Source organism: Thunnus thynnus, chromosome 19, assembly GCF_963924715.1.
Source record: "Thunnus thynnus chromosome 19, fThuThy2.1, whole genome shotgun sequence".
Classification (NCBI taxonomy): Eukaryota; Metazoa; Chordata; class Actinopteri; order Scombriformes; family Scombridae; genus Thunnus; species Thunnus thynnus.
This window is the reverse complement of record NC_089535.1, coordinates 16,586,874-16,602,532: the sequence shown is the minus strand read 5'-3', so window position 1 is coordinate 16,602,532 and position 15,659 is coordinate 16,586,874. Positions and strand designations below refer to the sequence as shown.

Here is a 15,659-nt window from a genome sequence, read left to right as displayed (position 1 = left end):
CGAATCACAGGACTGTCCGTCAACTGCAAAGACCCAGAAAATGCTTTAATTATATCTATTTTTTCAGGACTTTTGCTTATAGTTTTTGAACCACGCTCATCAAGGTTGAGTTAGCCATATCTGAAGAACGCAACAAGATGTATTCTGTCTTGCTGTTTTTTTCCCCTCATTTACATTTATATCTAAAACCTGATAAGCTTTCAAGCCCATTGGGTGCCTTGTACTGAGCTGGGTCCCCTGTGATCTGTTTGTGGTTTTTGTCTTTGCCCAGGACCCCATTGTGCTTGATCTAACCATGCAGTGTATCTTCTGTCCATGGTTGTGCCAAGCACCTTGGAGGCTTGTGAGCACAATCTGCCTTCTATTCAATTGCCTTCTATCTGCCTTCTTTTGTTATCAGTCTAATGTCAGAACTCCATAGAGATTGAGAAAACCTGTTTTACACTTCTCAAAGTCACTTCTTTACTTGTGCATTTTTAAATGTAAAAAACATGCAAGACACAGCAATAAAATTTGTTCAGCATGTAAAAAACAACTGTGTGAATTAAGACAAAATAACCAATAACCATGAGGCAATTTTGTTTATTAAATGCATACGTTTATCACTTCCAGTCCAGACTGTAATTTTATTTTTATTTTCATACATGTTCTTTTATTTCATGATGAATTCTAAGGACTATGACCATTATCCTGGTTTATAATAAATATCTAATCATCCTGTGTGTTTTACTGCCACAATTTTTTTTCATGTTGAATGAAGGGCAAAAAATTGATTTAAAAAAAAGAGAGAGAGAGAGTGGGGTTCAAAGGGTTTATAGGACTCACATAGACGAAGCAGATTTTTCTACAAGCTGGTTGGTTCCAATATGGCAGATTTGTGGAAACGATCAATTACATTAAGTGCTCAGTGGCTTTTAACTATGGCTAATAATTGCGGCTGGTAGAGGTCATACATTAAAACAATGTGCACTCTGTTAAGACAGCAGACACGTCACCGATCTGTAAATCAACCCATGAGACATTGCGCAATGCCTGAGACATACAAACCGGTGTTTTAGACACTTCGTTTATGTTCTTGAAATGATGATAAAATTATATTACTCTGAATTCAGTCTGTGCTGTCCCATAAGTCAAATCACAACAAGTGCATTTAACCAATGAATTCAAAATGTATAAACCAGACTCCTCCTTTCTTTATGACTCTTATTTTCATTGATTCAGTCTTTACTAACACTCCATGTGCTGCAGACATTAGATGATAATGTACACTACACAATACTGCTGCAAGACTGGTGTTTGAACCACTGTCATAAAGACCATTACGGCGATGAAGTATACCACAAGCCATGTCTTGCTGTGTTGTACTGAGTCAATGCGCTCTATCCTGGGGAAATATTTATTCATGCATTTGTCATAGCCTACATATTCCAGGAAAAATACATCCTCCTTTGTTTTGGAAATTTAACTTTGGCAGCAGTATGTGCCAGAATTAAAATGACAGATATTGTCATTGTTTTTTTATTTTATCAAAATGCACTTGCACCATGGATGAGGCGGTGTGTTATCTAATTCCTCACTTGTAGCTGCCATCTTAAATGCAGTTATTATATTGTTTTAAATACAAATTATCAAACACATTTAACTAAAAAGAGGGGGAAATTTTTTGATTTTTCACAGCATGACTTAAAGCACAGGTGTTACTAATATTAATAATGGCTTTGTTATATTTAAGTGTCCCGGTGCGCCATGATAGTGTGACAGTGAGCCAGCATGCACAATACCAGGACCTTGAAATCAAAAAGCTAAAAGGAATTTAGCCATTATTCATCTTATTATTTACATCTGTGTTTTTCCTGTTGGGACATGTTACTTTCAAGATGATCAGTTGAGCAGACCGTGCTCTCAGTAGACCATAGAGTCTCTGTGCAGTCTGTTTCTGACCTTATGCCCAGACAGGGAATATAGGGTTTACAGATTATCCCATTAGACTGGACTACAGCTGCTACCTTGCACAAACACAACGCTAATCATCATTTTCTCTACCAAGACAGGGTAAAAACCAACCGTGCGTTGTAATCAACAGCTAAACAGAGCAAGATGCACATGAAGATCTCTTTATTTTATTGGATTAGTCGCTTTACCATTTCAGTCATTCTTAAAATCACAAGGTCACAAGTGCAACCACTCAATTTTCCACACATTAATTCAGTTCCTAAATTAATTCCCATGTGGTAGTTCATGACAACAAATGTTATACTGCCTGCAGAAAGAAAGAACAACAGTATGTGACAACTCTTAGACTACTGCAGGTGGCACACAGGTGTCCACAAATGACAAACCACTAAAATGTTACATTCGCAGGCTGAACATTAGCAAACATTTTGCAGCGTTTACGGGGTTATTATGATCTGTTTTGAGTCTCACAGTTCTGTTCTTGTCCACACAAGATAAAAGGTCAAAAAGTAATAATATCCCTCATACTTTTGACAGAAAAATCATATCTCACAACCTACTCTGCCATTTTTAAAAATTAAATATCAGGAAATAATTCACTACAGAAAAGGATTACATATGTTTGACACAATGGGAATATAATAACCAATACTGGATACACAGGGATTTCCTTCACAACAGTGAAACCCACGATACTGCTTTACCTTAAAAACAGTCACTACCGCTGATTCACTCCAATGTTCCACCTTAACCAAATATGACATTAATTTTGAGTACAAGATGAGATGTTTTTACACAATTAGATTTCAAGATATTTGTGCCAGATTGTCAGGCTGTAAACAGTGTACTTTATTATATATAGGCGATGTTTTATTTCACAGCATGTAGTGCTCTTCGTACATTCATAACACCCCCTGCGAACCATTAATTACAAAAACAACACAGATTTGGAAGGATGAGGTCTATGGAGTTTCAGTAGGACAAATATTTATGACAAAAACGGTAGCATCACGATGCAGAGGACAAACATAACAGAGCTTGTGATACTCATAAGAACAAGTTTTTCGCAATATTCCGGCGATGGTTTTATGAATGTACAAGATCTACAGCAACACATGACTTCACTAGTGCAACCTACAGTTTGCTACTACAACTGTTGTTACACACCAAGATAGCAAAACAATTTGAGCTGAAATGGGACAACTTATTTTTTACTATGAAATGCATTTGGTTGTGAGATGGCACAAGTGCTCTGTGTTTCTCTAAAAAGGGCATCAGTTTATCAAAATGCGTAACTGCAGTGCATTTGTACCATTGTCTCTGAGGATTTATGTGGTTGTTATAAGACACTATGCCCCTACTGCTGAAGGACCGGTTTATCTTCAGAAGGCTGTTTTGTCAACGCTGGCAGTTTCAAATAGTCACACAGACACGGTGAGATGGATAGTGTCAAACCTGAACTGTGCTGACAGCAAAATAATGACATCCCCTAAAACAAAAAGAGAAGCCCTATGGTTTTCATTTTAACTTTTGTGGACATGTTATCTAATAATGGCATCATTTTGTTTTTTCAAATTCCTCTCGTCCAGTCATATTAAGATCAATCACTCATGCTGCAAGAAAACAGGAGACCAGTTGCTTTAAATACATGAAATGAAGAAACATGTTAGACAGTGTTCCCCTCAGGGGCCTCAGTTCTTCATCTGTCAGTGCGGAAATCTTCGCCCCAGCTTTACATTTCAGTAACAATGTCCACCAGAGTCATAGTTACTGTTGTGTGTCCAATGCTGTGCAACAGAAATGAATCCAGTGATGTGGCTGCTGGCGCTCTGAATAGCCTTTAAAGTAGAGTCTTGTCAAAGAATGGAAGACAAGACATAGAACGTTAAAAGGAGACAAACAGTGCTTTGGCAAAAGCATCTCTACAATTAGGAATTTTGGCTCAATCTTACCAACGGTTGCAGAACATACATCATTACCAAAGGCAGCAAAAGATGCCGCATGGCATTGGCTGGCAAAGCAAAAATAGTACCAAGGCCAGCAGCCTGAATGACAATTTCCATGGCAACATTTTCTCAAAAGGACAGTAACACTGTCACCCATTGTTCTTGTGACATCTCATCTACAACAAATATAACCATGTCTATGGATGGACATATGTTTCACACTAATGTTGGTTCCATTTGAAGTTCACACAATGTACCCAAGAAGTTGGGGTTGGAGGGTTTGATTCAGGGTTCAAGTGTTAGTGAAGACACACCAACATAACCCCGGTTTATAAAATATCCATCTCAAGCGTAGATCTGCCCAGGACCACCTGTATGTTTGTTTTCTCCAGTGAGGCGCTCCTGATTTGGCTGGCGGTTGGTGTCGGTGGATTTAATGACACCTGCATAGTCGTAGATTCCCACTTCCAAGTTCTTGGCCCTCAAGGCAGCAGTATGCAGCTTATCCAGAAAATCAGGCATACCTGCAAAGTGCAAAAGGGAGAGATTCATTATTATTAAAGTAGAATATATACTGTACATTCAGTGGCAGTATGCGAGGTAGAAAAGTACAATAGAAAAATGCACATAAATTTATAGAGTTTTGGACTGCTGGTTAGACGAAAAGGTAATTGGCAATTCATTGTTTAAAAATAAAGCACACTGAAATTTGCAAGCTCCTAAGTATTTATTGCAACGTTTTAACCCACGAGGTCTTCATCAGGTCTTTTTTTTTGTAGGTCGAAACACTGCAATAAATACTTGCAGCTTGCAAATTTCAGTGTGCGGACAGCCTCTCCTTTTCTCTTGTTGCTGTTTTTTGTCCTGCACCTGTACAAAACTAGGGCTTGATTTGCACACTATCCACCTTTATTGCAATTATAAAAAGAATCATTAGATGCAGCCCTAACTAGTTTCAAACAACTAAACAGCTCACCACTTGACACCATCCAGCTCACACAGTAACGAGGGAAGACAGTCTGAGGGTCGTCACTGTAGGTTAGCAGGTAGTCAAATCCATTCTGGGAGGGAAAAACACAAAATCAAACTTGGTGGCTACAAAACACGGAACCCTGCCAGATGATTTGTTTTTGGTAGTAAAACATTCACTACAAACCTCATCGAAGGACTTGTGAGGGCGAATGACCATCTTTGACTGGTATGAATGAACTCTCACAAAGTCCTGAGACTCTGGAACTCTGGGATGCTGCACAGCTCTGTACAACAGAAATACACAAGTTGAAAAGAGACTAAATTTAAGTTGTACCTTTATTAATACATTGAAAACTCAACCACGTTTGACTTAAAGTCTCACCTGGATACCAAAACCATCAAGTTGTTGTCCAAGTCAACATCGTACCGCCGCACATACACATAGTCCCTCGAGTACATGGGATACTGTGAGGGGAGATTTAAGAAGATTAAATAACAGCTGACTCTAAAACACAAACTGATGAATATAACCAGGCTAGTAGCTGCAGTCGACCATTTGAAGGTAATTCAAACTTTGCTTATACAACAAAAAAAACAGAAGAAAAAAAATGCATCATGAACACACATTACGCATAACAAACAGTCATCTCCCTTTAGGCATAATGAGAAGTCAACTGAAACTCACAGGAAAGTGTGTAGCCCAGTGCACAACTTCAGAGCCTGTAGTGGCATCTCTGTCCACCACTTCAAGCTTGATAACCAGAGAATCCCACTTCTTCCTGTACTCTGTATCCAACTGGGTGAGAGGGGAAACATAAGTCAAGGTTAAGGTGCTTAAAATAGCACATGGAGTGTTAGGGTTGCTTTTATGCTGCACTCATACAGTGCAAACATGTTGGTTGTGCAACAGCTACCGGGTAATGGAAACGCTAAACAGCTGCCACAAATGTACCACAAACAGTCAATGAAAAAATAAACATGTCAAAGTCTCACAGCTAATCAGTCAATCACAGAAAGATTTCCCAGGGTTCATAAGTTTAGACTTCAGGAGTGAGGCGATTGGCACATACTCAAAACCCTGATAAGGAATTAGGAATGCAGCTCTCTCCTTGCTCCTGATGTTTTCTTATTCTGCTGAGGTACTAGTTTGCAATAAGTTATCAGTTTCACTTTATAGCTTCATTAATTGGGACTAATATACTGCAGATAACGCAAAAGGAGATTTTAAAAGTCTGTACCTGCACATTGAAGAACTGTCTTGGTGTGACATCGCTGTAGGAGCCCAACACTGCAATAAAAAGAGAAAAATAAGGGATACTGACTATTCAGATGACAAATCATACCAATGTAATCACATTTCATGGTCATGAGGACTGGTAAATCATCAAAGCAGACAAGTAACTCAGAGAATGTTGAATGTGTTTTATGTGCATATCAGCAACCTAGTTACACATGTGAGACTGTGAGTTGGCTGACCTCTGTATTCATAGAGGTGACTGTCTGGGATAGGCCGTTTCCACACTCTAAAGTCTTTCTTCTCCATCACAACTTCCCAGCCAGGCTCCAGTTGTCCAGCCACTGTTCCTACTGAAGTATTTTGAGATTTCACAGCGTCCAGTGCCTGTAGCTCAAGTCCACACCTTCAAAAAAAAAACAACAACATGCAAATATCAGGACAGGTTGTTTGACATTACAGATATCGGAGTCAAATCCCCATGAAGGGCAGAACTGCACATACAAATGGGTGACAAATTAAAGGACAGCCATTATAAAGTGTCTCAGTGAGATGCTGAGCCATTGTGAGCTTGCAAAACGGCTTCATTGCTCCTTGGCATTAATTCTCCATGTCTCTGGAGTTCTACTGGAGGTATGAAAACAAATCCTTCAAAAGGATATTCCCTCATTCGGTATTTTGATGATGGTGCATGAGAGAACTGTCTTGACAAGTCAGTCCAAAATATCCTTCTGATTCGTTGGGAAAGTTAAGGAAAACATAAATATTGATATTTAGCGCCAATTCTCCATTTTTTTCACCACTTACACTTATGAAAGAGTGTTAGACATCATAGCAAAGGCCATAACGCTGTTTAACCCACTTTCAGATTTGTGAAACCTTTATTTTGCTTCTGAAACATGAAAAAAGGGTGATTTCACTGCCTCATTAACAGTTTTAGATTTGTGAAATCTTTATTCTTTTTGGTCTAATAGGGTCTGGATGAAGAAATATCAGTGAAATGGCCCTTTTATCAGTTTTCACAAACCAAAAAAGCCACCCAGTGACTGCTCATGTCCTGTATGGAAGCATCTGTATTTATTATGCATCTTCCACGCAATCATTCACGTTTTGCCTCTAATTTGTCACCCATCTGCATGTCTTAGCACACACATATGATTTAGAGGAAAGGACTTCCAAACCTGCGGATTTCCTCATCTTGAATCTTCTCATTCTCCCACATGAAGACGCCAGCCAGGGCCGCGAGAAGTTTCCCGTTGGGAGCGTGCTTGCTCTGAAATCTGCGCCATATGCTCCCAACCAGGGTCCACTTGGTCCTCTCGGAGTACAGGTTTGAGTAAAGCTCACCGATCTGACATGCACGCCGGAGCCTCTGGCCGGTCACAAAGCTGCAGTGGTCTGCAAATATGGAGAGCAAGCCCTTCCTATGCCGACCAGATCCTGCGGCCTCGCTGGCATCGACACCTGCCCTCTGCAGCCAGGACAGCAGCAGGCCCATGCTCCTGCCCAGCCATGGGACCCTCTCAAGCTTCCCTCTGCCCTCCTCCACAGTCTGCCTGAATGACCGGCTGCTCTGAAGCCTCAATGTATTCACGCCGATCTCGCAGATGGGACGACGGGGCACAGAGTGAAACATGACGGCTGTGACCGTGACACAAGTTCCCAAAGACAAAATAATAAATGTCCGAGGCAGCAAAGTGAAGCAGCGAGCTAACTAACTTCGATCATGTAGGGATGTATCATGCATCACCTTTATATAGATAATGACATTTTTTAGCTTGCAAAACTCATAATTTGACTCTAGTTGTAACAGTATTCACAGCAGCTGTTTGCGAGCACGCGACATTTAGCATTAGCTCGCGTTACCTCTGTGAACTGACACGGACAAACTACAACCAAACACCGTCGCACTTGTTTCTGAATCGACACTGTAACACCTGCACTGTAAATTATTTCGTCTTCTGTGACTCCAACACAATTTGTCTACCTGTTTATCTTTGCTGCAGAGTGGCGACAGCCTCACGTTTTTCCAAACTCTGGCAGAGCACTTGACCTCCTCCTCCTCTTCCTCTAACGTCTTTAACACACACACCCACTTCGGAAGACCCGCCTTACAAGTGGTAAAGCGGGCGTTCATTGGATGTTTGTTTTTCTGCAGCAATTCTGATTGGTTCAGACGGGAGTCCGTCTTACAATGAGCTGCTCAGGCACTAGCATGTGCGCTTGTCCAGCTTTGAACCATACATCCATGCTTTGAACGCCCCTACTACAAAAGCTCCTCTTTCCAGTTCCTAAACTGGGGTCACACATTTTGTGCTCCATCTTGTTCAGGTTAGCAAGTATTGTTTAAGAGGAGAAGGCCAGTTTCAAATCTATTCAGTGTCCACAGGTAACTGAGCTCACACTGGGGAGAGGAAGTCGATCTCCCTCCAGCAGCGCCGTTTAAATTATTACGGCTATGTCTCAGTATTTATCATTTTAAATGAGAAAAGGGCTGCTCTTGATGATGATAATAACTTGGTTAGTCATCTATAAATTCATAAAGGGTTGGCAATATTGTGCTCATGTGTTGCCCCCTGTGTTTTGTGTTTTCCCCCTTGTCTGTCTGTCTTAGATTTTGTGTTATGTATGCTCACACGCTGTTGTTATGCAATGTATGGTGTGTGCATATTATTTGACCCCTACTTGAAATGTATATGTTAACCTGTTGTTAATAAAGTTTGTTGTTTTTAAAAAAAAAAAAAAAAAAATGCCGAAGTTGTCAGTATCAAGCAATGATGCCCAGCTGTTTTTAATTTAAAAAAAACAAAAAACAAAACAACAACAAAAAAACCCCACATAATTTTAGAAGTATCAGAATCAGATTTATTTATTTATTCGCCAGGTGGCAAGTACAGTGAATTCAGTCGGGTCCAGATGTCAACAGAAAAACAGATAAACATGAACATTAAACAATAAACATAAACACAAACACAAATATAACATTGTAACATAACGTAACATAACATATAAGCAAACATAACATTGTAAGAAAGGGACAGTAATTTACATTTCTGTGTAGTGGGGGTGGACTATGTGCTTGCATACTGATGATAAAAACTATGTGTGTGCAAAAATCACTATCAGAATATAAGATAATAATCACCCTTCTGTCTTAAAACAGCTGTTTTACTGGCAAGAATCATGTATTTAAGTGCTACTGGTTGAAAACATGAGCCAACATTGTTTGTTCTTGCAGGGACTGAAAACTGTTTTTCAAAAAAGACAGATTTTGACCTTCAAATCCCGATACAAGAGGAGGCAGAGAAAACATCTTATTACTAAAGTCATATGCCAGATGGCGCTGTTTAACCATGCAGAGAGCAAGAAACATTGCCCTGTATATCTGACACAAAATGAGTTCTTTGTTCAATGTTAAAAAAAAAAAAAAAAAAGCACAAATTAAGCTCCATGGCTGTTTGGGAGCGGGCATCAAAATGCCTATGTGTATGACACATAGCCTACTGATAAAAAAAAAAAAAAAAAAAAAAAAAAACCCAAAAAACAAGACAGGTACTGCATGTATAGCACTCAACCTCGAAAAGCCTTTGTGGTGTCATTTGGCTCCACGTGAATCAAAGGAAATAGTATCCTTTGCTAATGTATTGCGCTTGCTTTTGTCTAACCCTGTCATTCAATCATTTATTCATTCGGTCAATCATTTACTATCTTGTGTACTCTTACATAAGCCAGAAGTAAATATAACAAAAAATTAACACGATCTAAATCATGTCTTTGAACGCAGTGTCATCATCGTGATTAATTCAGTGTAACTGGGAATAATCACTTTTGACCCTGGGATGACACCATTCATCGAATTTTATTTGGAGTCATGTGAGTGTTACACATGAAAGCTGTGGAGGTTTTGAGTATCATAAGACTAGGAGATAAGATGACTTTTAAGAACCTCTTGCGAAAAACAGCATGTGCTGCTGTCTCAGGTTACTTATTCACACAATAGTCTCTGACTGCCCCATGAAGTTATTGTATTATTTACATACTGGATGTAGACTATACGACATTAAGTAAAATGGTTATATCCAATCAGCTGCCATTTCTGTAAGTATGCCATTTGACCATTACACGTACAAACAGTAATTGCTAGTGCTTTTGAATGAGGTCTTTACTAAAGCATATTACAGGCCAATTGGAGTAGAAGGTATAAAACACACATCAGTAAACATGATTTCCGAGTCCTTCTCTGACATTGATAGTCCCACCATAATCTAATCTTTGATTGGGTCGAGGTCACTTTTCAGTTACTGGCCTCCACACAACGACAAGGAAGTAAACACTGAGTTTATTTTTCATCAGTGTGACTAACTGCTATGTTGGCTAATGTGGGAGTTAAAATAGGCGCAATTTTTAAGTGTAAAACTCTCTACGAGTAGTACGAGTGGTTTTGAAACAGACGTAATCGCCACTCCCTCCTAAAATGCTGCCTTCAGGTGCTCGGCAAGAATCGTAACAAGTGATTACGGGAAACCCTTAACATTGCCCAATAGATAGGGGGAGAGGGGAAAGTTTTCCATGATCCTCAAAAGACGTGACGTTTAGTGGGGAAAGACAATGGTGGGAATGAGCTCGTAAAAAAATAATTATGAGGGTACATGAGCTGTTATTACAGTTGTATTATGTGGTGTTCTACGTTTCACTCATTGCTGCCATGCAAAAACGAAACACGTTTTGACTAAACTGTTACATAATCAGCCAGAACATGTCTGACTTTTCTCAGTGCAGCATATTTACACAGGTCTCTCTTGATAAACAATAAAAGAACAGTAACCAGAGAAAACAACTGTTGGATGTTATCATTTTCGAATAAATTACCACCACTGGCTGTGTTCCTGCACTGTTTTAGACATGACAGTAGTTAGGAAAACGGTAGGTAGCCTACAAGCAGAGGTGGAAAATAACATTCACTCATGTTCTGTACAACTTTTAGTTGGGGGGGCGGGAGGGGGGTGGGGTGTTTTTTGCGGGGTTTTTTTGTTTTTTGTTTTTTGTGTTTTTGCTACTTTACACCACTCCACTACATCTCAGAGGGAAATATTGTACTTTCTACTCTGCTACATTTATTTGACAGCTTTAGTTATTTTTCAGATGAAAAATTGACACAATGGATAATATAACAAGCTTTTAAAATACAACACAATGTTAAAGATGAAACCAGTGGTTTACAACCTTTTTGGCTTTTGAATTTTTTCTCTCTAAACTTCTCACATGGTTTCATTTCAATAAATGTTCAAATGATCCAATATTTCACCAAAATCAAAGATTAGACAAAAAGTCAAAAAACTGAAAATAGATTTGTGTATCAGAACTTTGTTTTGTCTTCTTTCCTCTCACATTAATCATCTCATGACCCCTCAGATTTATCTGGTGACCCTTTGGAGGAGTCCAACTCCTAGGTTGGGAAGCATTGGACTAAAATAGCTAACTGTATATAAAGTAGTTCAAACCAGTTCCACCTCCAGCAGCTACAACAGTAACATGCTGCTTACACACTGATGCTTCAGTATTAATGATCTAATGATGTCATATATAATAATATATCAGTCAGAGGACTGAAATGAGTACTTTTACTTTAATACTTTAAGTACAGTTAGATAGATAATACTTATGTACTTTTTCTTAAGTGGGATTTTTCATGCAGGACTTTTACTTCTAATGGAGTACTTTTACATTGCTGTATTGGTACTTTTACTTAAGTGAAAGATCTGAGTACTTCTTCCACCACTAGGTACAAGGTGTACTTGTGTTTTGTCTATTCGTCTGCAAGGTTATATGTTTGAAACGTAGTCACATGACAATAAGTGACAAAAAGTAGACTAGTGATTAAATAGCTGTGACCAGAAATGTTCTCATGTAGGTTTTGTATATAATAACTTGAAGAAAAAGGTTGTAAAAAAAAAAAAAAAAAAAAAAAAAAAAAGTGTGCTCCTCTGATGAGCACTAAACACATGATGAGGTAAAAAAAAAAACAAAAAAAAAACCCGTCCTGCTGACAGCTGGGTGAGGAGGGTGGGGGAGTAAGGGGGGGTGGGGGCGCGGCTTCCTGAAGGGTGTATCCAATAAAAAAAGAAGCCTCTGTTCTCTCGCCCGGCTAGAGCACAGATCTCCACATGCAGTCGTGACGCTTGCTCATTCAAACTGAGACATTTCTGGACCTGAAGATACGGACCTATTTAAACATTGAATCAGATAAATAACCATAGGAAGAAGTTACTGTATTTTTTTAAAACGTAAATAAGCTTTTTTTGGAGGAAGATATATTTCATAACAGCTGAATTTTTCATCGTCCCGCGCCCGCGACGGTGTGTGTGCGCGCGCGGTTAATTAGCTTACTGGTTAGCAGACACTTTTCTTCACCGGACCGACAACTTAACGTGTGGTGAGTAAGAACTTAAAGTCTCCTTTTTGTCATAATAGAGAACTCCTTGTGGCTTATTCACTCAACATGTAACTTTACTAAAATTAATGTCGATGTGAATGTAAAGCTAATGCTAGCGTTAGCAAGGTTTGTGAAGCTTTTGTATCCGGCACAAATGATTCGAGTGACATGTTAGCTTGTCATAATAAGACAAAACGAATATAGGTTAAACATCCCGTGTGACTTAAGATAGGTTATGGTTAATTGTTAAATCCGTGTGTTACTGTAACCATGAGCTCATGTATATTTGAACCAATGAATGAAAAGTATCCGTTACTTTAATGTTACGCTAACGTTAGCAGCAAACACTTCATTGGAAATATACACACGACATTTTCTGCACACCCAAATTAAGTCATATCCGGTTGCGTCCCCTCTTACGAAAAAAAAAAAACACGTCAAAGACAATTAAATCTACGAAAAATGGACACATTAGCTATCATATTATAGTTGTTACAACGGCACATTAAAGACTTAACGCTAAGTCTAAAACGAGCCGAGCTGTTTATCACATGAACAGACGGCGCTCGTGTTCAGCTCCGTGTTCTATGAATGGATGACGACACGTGCGCACGCAGAAACAATTATGTCTCCTGTTATAGATAAAGTACTGGTTATCTCATAACGACATTTATGGTCACCGATGTTCAAAGAAGCAGCAAACAATGACATGAGTGAAGTGTTTGGGTAACATATAGAGGACGTTGGTGTTAAATATACGCCGGTTCCTTCTTCCTGCGACACTTCTCAAAAATGGCTTCCCATTGGCCTTTATTCAAGGCAAGGCATGTACTAGGGGTCCTGCTTCTGATGCCAGCGTTTACAACACGAGTTTTTTCCACGTTGCTTGCCTTGTTTTTAGTTTAATTTTTAAAGAAGCTTGTCTCCCCGAGTTAAAAAAAAAAAAAAAAAAAGAAAGAAAGGGGGGACGGACGAACAAGGCCCTCTGTGCATTTCCCCTCCGTTGTCATTGTCTTTGGTGCTTACTTTTCATGAAGGTGGAATGAGGAGAAACTGTTATTAAAGAAAGCCTTTTCTGTCTCTTGTCTTTTCAGGATGTACCCCTGCTCATCTGCAGTTACAGTTGCACAATGGCTGTCTGTTCACTCTGCATGATAGCCCAGCACCAAAGGAACAGCAACAGATCTAGTATAATTACAGGATAGCAATAAGCCCACACTTAGACCTCTGTTTACCTTTAGCTGTTTTCTGGTCAATCCCAGGTAAAACATTTCAAGTTTGCACTACTGAATCTCAGAAATCCTGCTTGACAGGTGGGCCTAAAAAAAGTGAATTATTTATTTACCTTGTACCTCTTTATTTTACTAGCTGCTGTTTAGAGATAGCATTATATAAATAGCTATTTTGACAGGCATTCATTCCCTTTAAGATTGTGAAGCAATTCCTCCATAGTGTACAATCATGGTTTCAACAACTGTGACTGCAATGATGGTAGTCAGCACAGTAGGGTTAGTGACCCATACTGCTATGACAGAGTACATGTGGCTGCTGATTCTTGGCTTCTTCATCGCCTTCATCTTAGCCTTTTCTGTGGGTGCCAATGACGTTGCTAATTCATTTGGCACAGCTGTGGGCTCTGGGGTGGTCACCTTGCGACAGGCTTGCGTTCTGGCCACAATATTTGAAACTCTGGGCTCTGTGCTCCTTGGGGCCAAAGTGAGCGAAACCATCCGCAAGGGTATCATCGACGTGGGCATGTACAATGGCTCTGAGCATGTGTTGATGGCTGGATCCATCAGTGCTATGTTTGGTGAGTATCTGCAGCTTATCTTGCATGTAATTAAACCTGCAGTCATTGAACCCTGTGAACAGAGATCAGTGGCACATAGAGCTTGGCACTGTTTGGTTTTTACAACTATGAAATTCAAATGTCAAACAAACAGCTGTAAATAATTGTAAATTATTGAATAGTTTTTACAAGTTTTTGTTTTTAAGCTGTAACTGCAAGTTGTCTGAAAAGGTATGTTGAAGGCTAAAATGAGGTCAGCATGTCACATCTAATGTGATCAATTTATTCTCGTTAGGTTCTGCTGTGTGGCAGCTGGCCGCCTCATTTCTTAAGCTTCCCATCTCTGGAACACACTGCATTGTTGGTGCTACTATTGGCTTCTCGCTGGTTGCCAGAGGCCAGCAGGGAGTCAAGTGGCTTGAACTCCTTCGTATTGGTAAGTCAGACATTCTAATCAGCTGACCTAGAAATCTCGTCAATGTTTGAATTGCATCACAGATTATATTTGGCAGGATGTGACAGGTAGACCATAATACAGTGTGACCATAATACATTAGCTGGTGCTTTGTCTGTGTGGTGGACCTTCAATATCTAGGTCAACAATCCAGGTTGAGAGCTAAATTTGATGTGATATGTTTCAATAGTGATGTTGTGTCTTTTATTTATATGACAGAACGTTTGATGAGCACTCAAGTCCTAGAACATGAAGCAATACAGGAATATACAATAGCAGGCTTAATTACACAACTTGTTTCTCACATTTGTTGCATTAGATGGTTTTCCGTTCTATGTTCATATACAGAAAGCCTGAACTTGATGTTAAGCAGACTGTTTGCCCCTTTTTTTCTTTTCTTTTTTTTTCTTTTTTAGTAAAATAAGTCATTCAGTCATGAAATTTTATAACAAGGTCATGGTAAGAACCCTTATTGATTGAAAGGTTGAAATTAAAGTATAAAAAGATCAACCTTCCCTTTCTATGGGACAAATAGCAATGTTGCAAAATATTGTCCACTTTACCGGGGAACTGGTTGTTACCACTTTTATAGTTATAACTGACAACTAGCATAACATAGGCTGAGAGGGAGTTTCCTGTTTGAATCTCACATGTACTGATTGTGGTATTGCCTTTCCTAGAAAACAGATATTGTTTAGTTTGATGTTTAACACGGAAGTTTTTCTTTGTTGTTGTGGTGTAACTGTCCTTTTTTATTTTTTATTTTATCTTGCAGTTGGTTCCTGGTTCCTGAGTCCCCTTCTGTCTGGTATAATGTCCGGCATTGTTTTCTACTTTGTGCGCATGTTCATCTTACACAAGGTAAGCTGGCTGTCAAA

The 15,659-nt window shown here is 39.2% G+C and overlaps 2 protein-coding genes across 2 annotated transcripts in view; one reads left to right on the top strand and one right to left on the bottom strand.

Annotated features, from left to right (window-relative positions):
- Positions 1-2,098: 2,098 nt before the first annotated feature.
- On the bottom strand, positions 2,099-8,202 carry stard7 (StAR related lipid transfer domain containing 7). The gene is made up of 9 exons (XM_067573649.1): positions 8,093-8,202; positions 7,287-7,746; positions 6,348-6,511; positions 6,110-6,159; positions 5,557-5,667; positions 5,254-5,336; positions 5,056-5,155; positions 4,876-4,960; positions 2,099-4,423 (listed from the first exon to the last, which is right to left on the bottom strand). Exons 2-9 carry the CDS (start codon positions 7,739-7,741, stop codon positions 4,245-4,247), a joined length of 1,227 nt encoding a protein of 408 aa, XP_067429750.1. The 5' UTR covers positions 7,742-7,746; positions 8,093-8,202; the 3' UTR covers positions 2,099-4,244.
- Positions 8,203-12,230: 4,028 nt separating this feature from the next.
- slc20a1b (solute carrier family 20 member 1b) overlaps positions 12,231-15,659 on the top strand; it is an 11,812-nt gene continuing 8,383 nt past the window's right edge. Inside the window, exons 1-4 of the mRNA XM_067573470.1 lie at positions 12,231-12,538; positions 13,633-14,348; positions 14,623-14,763; positions 15,557-15,653. Coding sequence (XP_067429571.1) covers positions 14,000-14,348; positions 14,623-14,763; positions 15,557-15,653 — 587 coding nt within the window. The 5' untranslated portion in view covers positions 12,231-12,538; positions 13,633-13,999. The remainder of the gene's footprint in view (positions 12,539-13,632; positions 14,349-14,622; positions 14,764-15,556; positions 15,654-15,659) is intronic.

Bases quoted from the DNA above. Each gene is read 5' to 3' on its own strand.
- stard7 (XM_067573649.1), bottom strand. From the start codon at position 7,741: ATGTTTCACTCTGTGCCCCGTCGTCCCATCTGCGAGATCGGCGTGAAT. The intron at 6,512-7,286 runs GTTTGGAAGTCC...TTTTTTTTGAAG, and splicing joins CAAGATGAGGAAATCCGCAG to GTGTGGACTTGAGCTACAGG. The intron at 5,337-5,556 runs GTGAGTTTCAGT...CTCCCCTCACAG, and splicing joins ACTGGGCTACACACTTTCCT to TATCCCATGTACTCGAGGGA.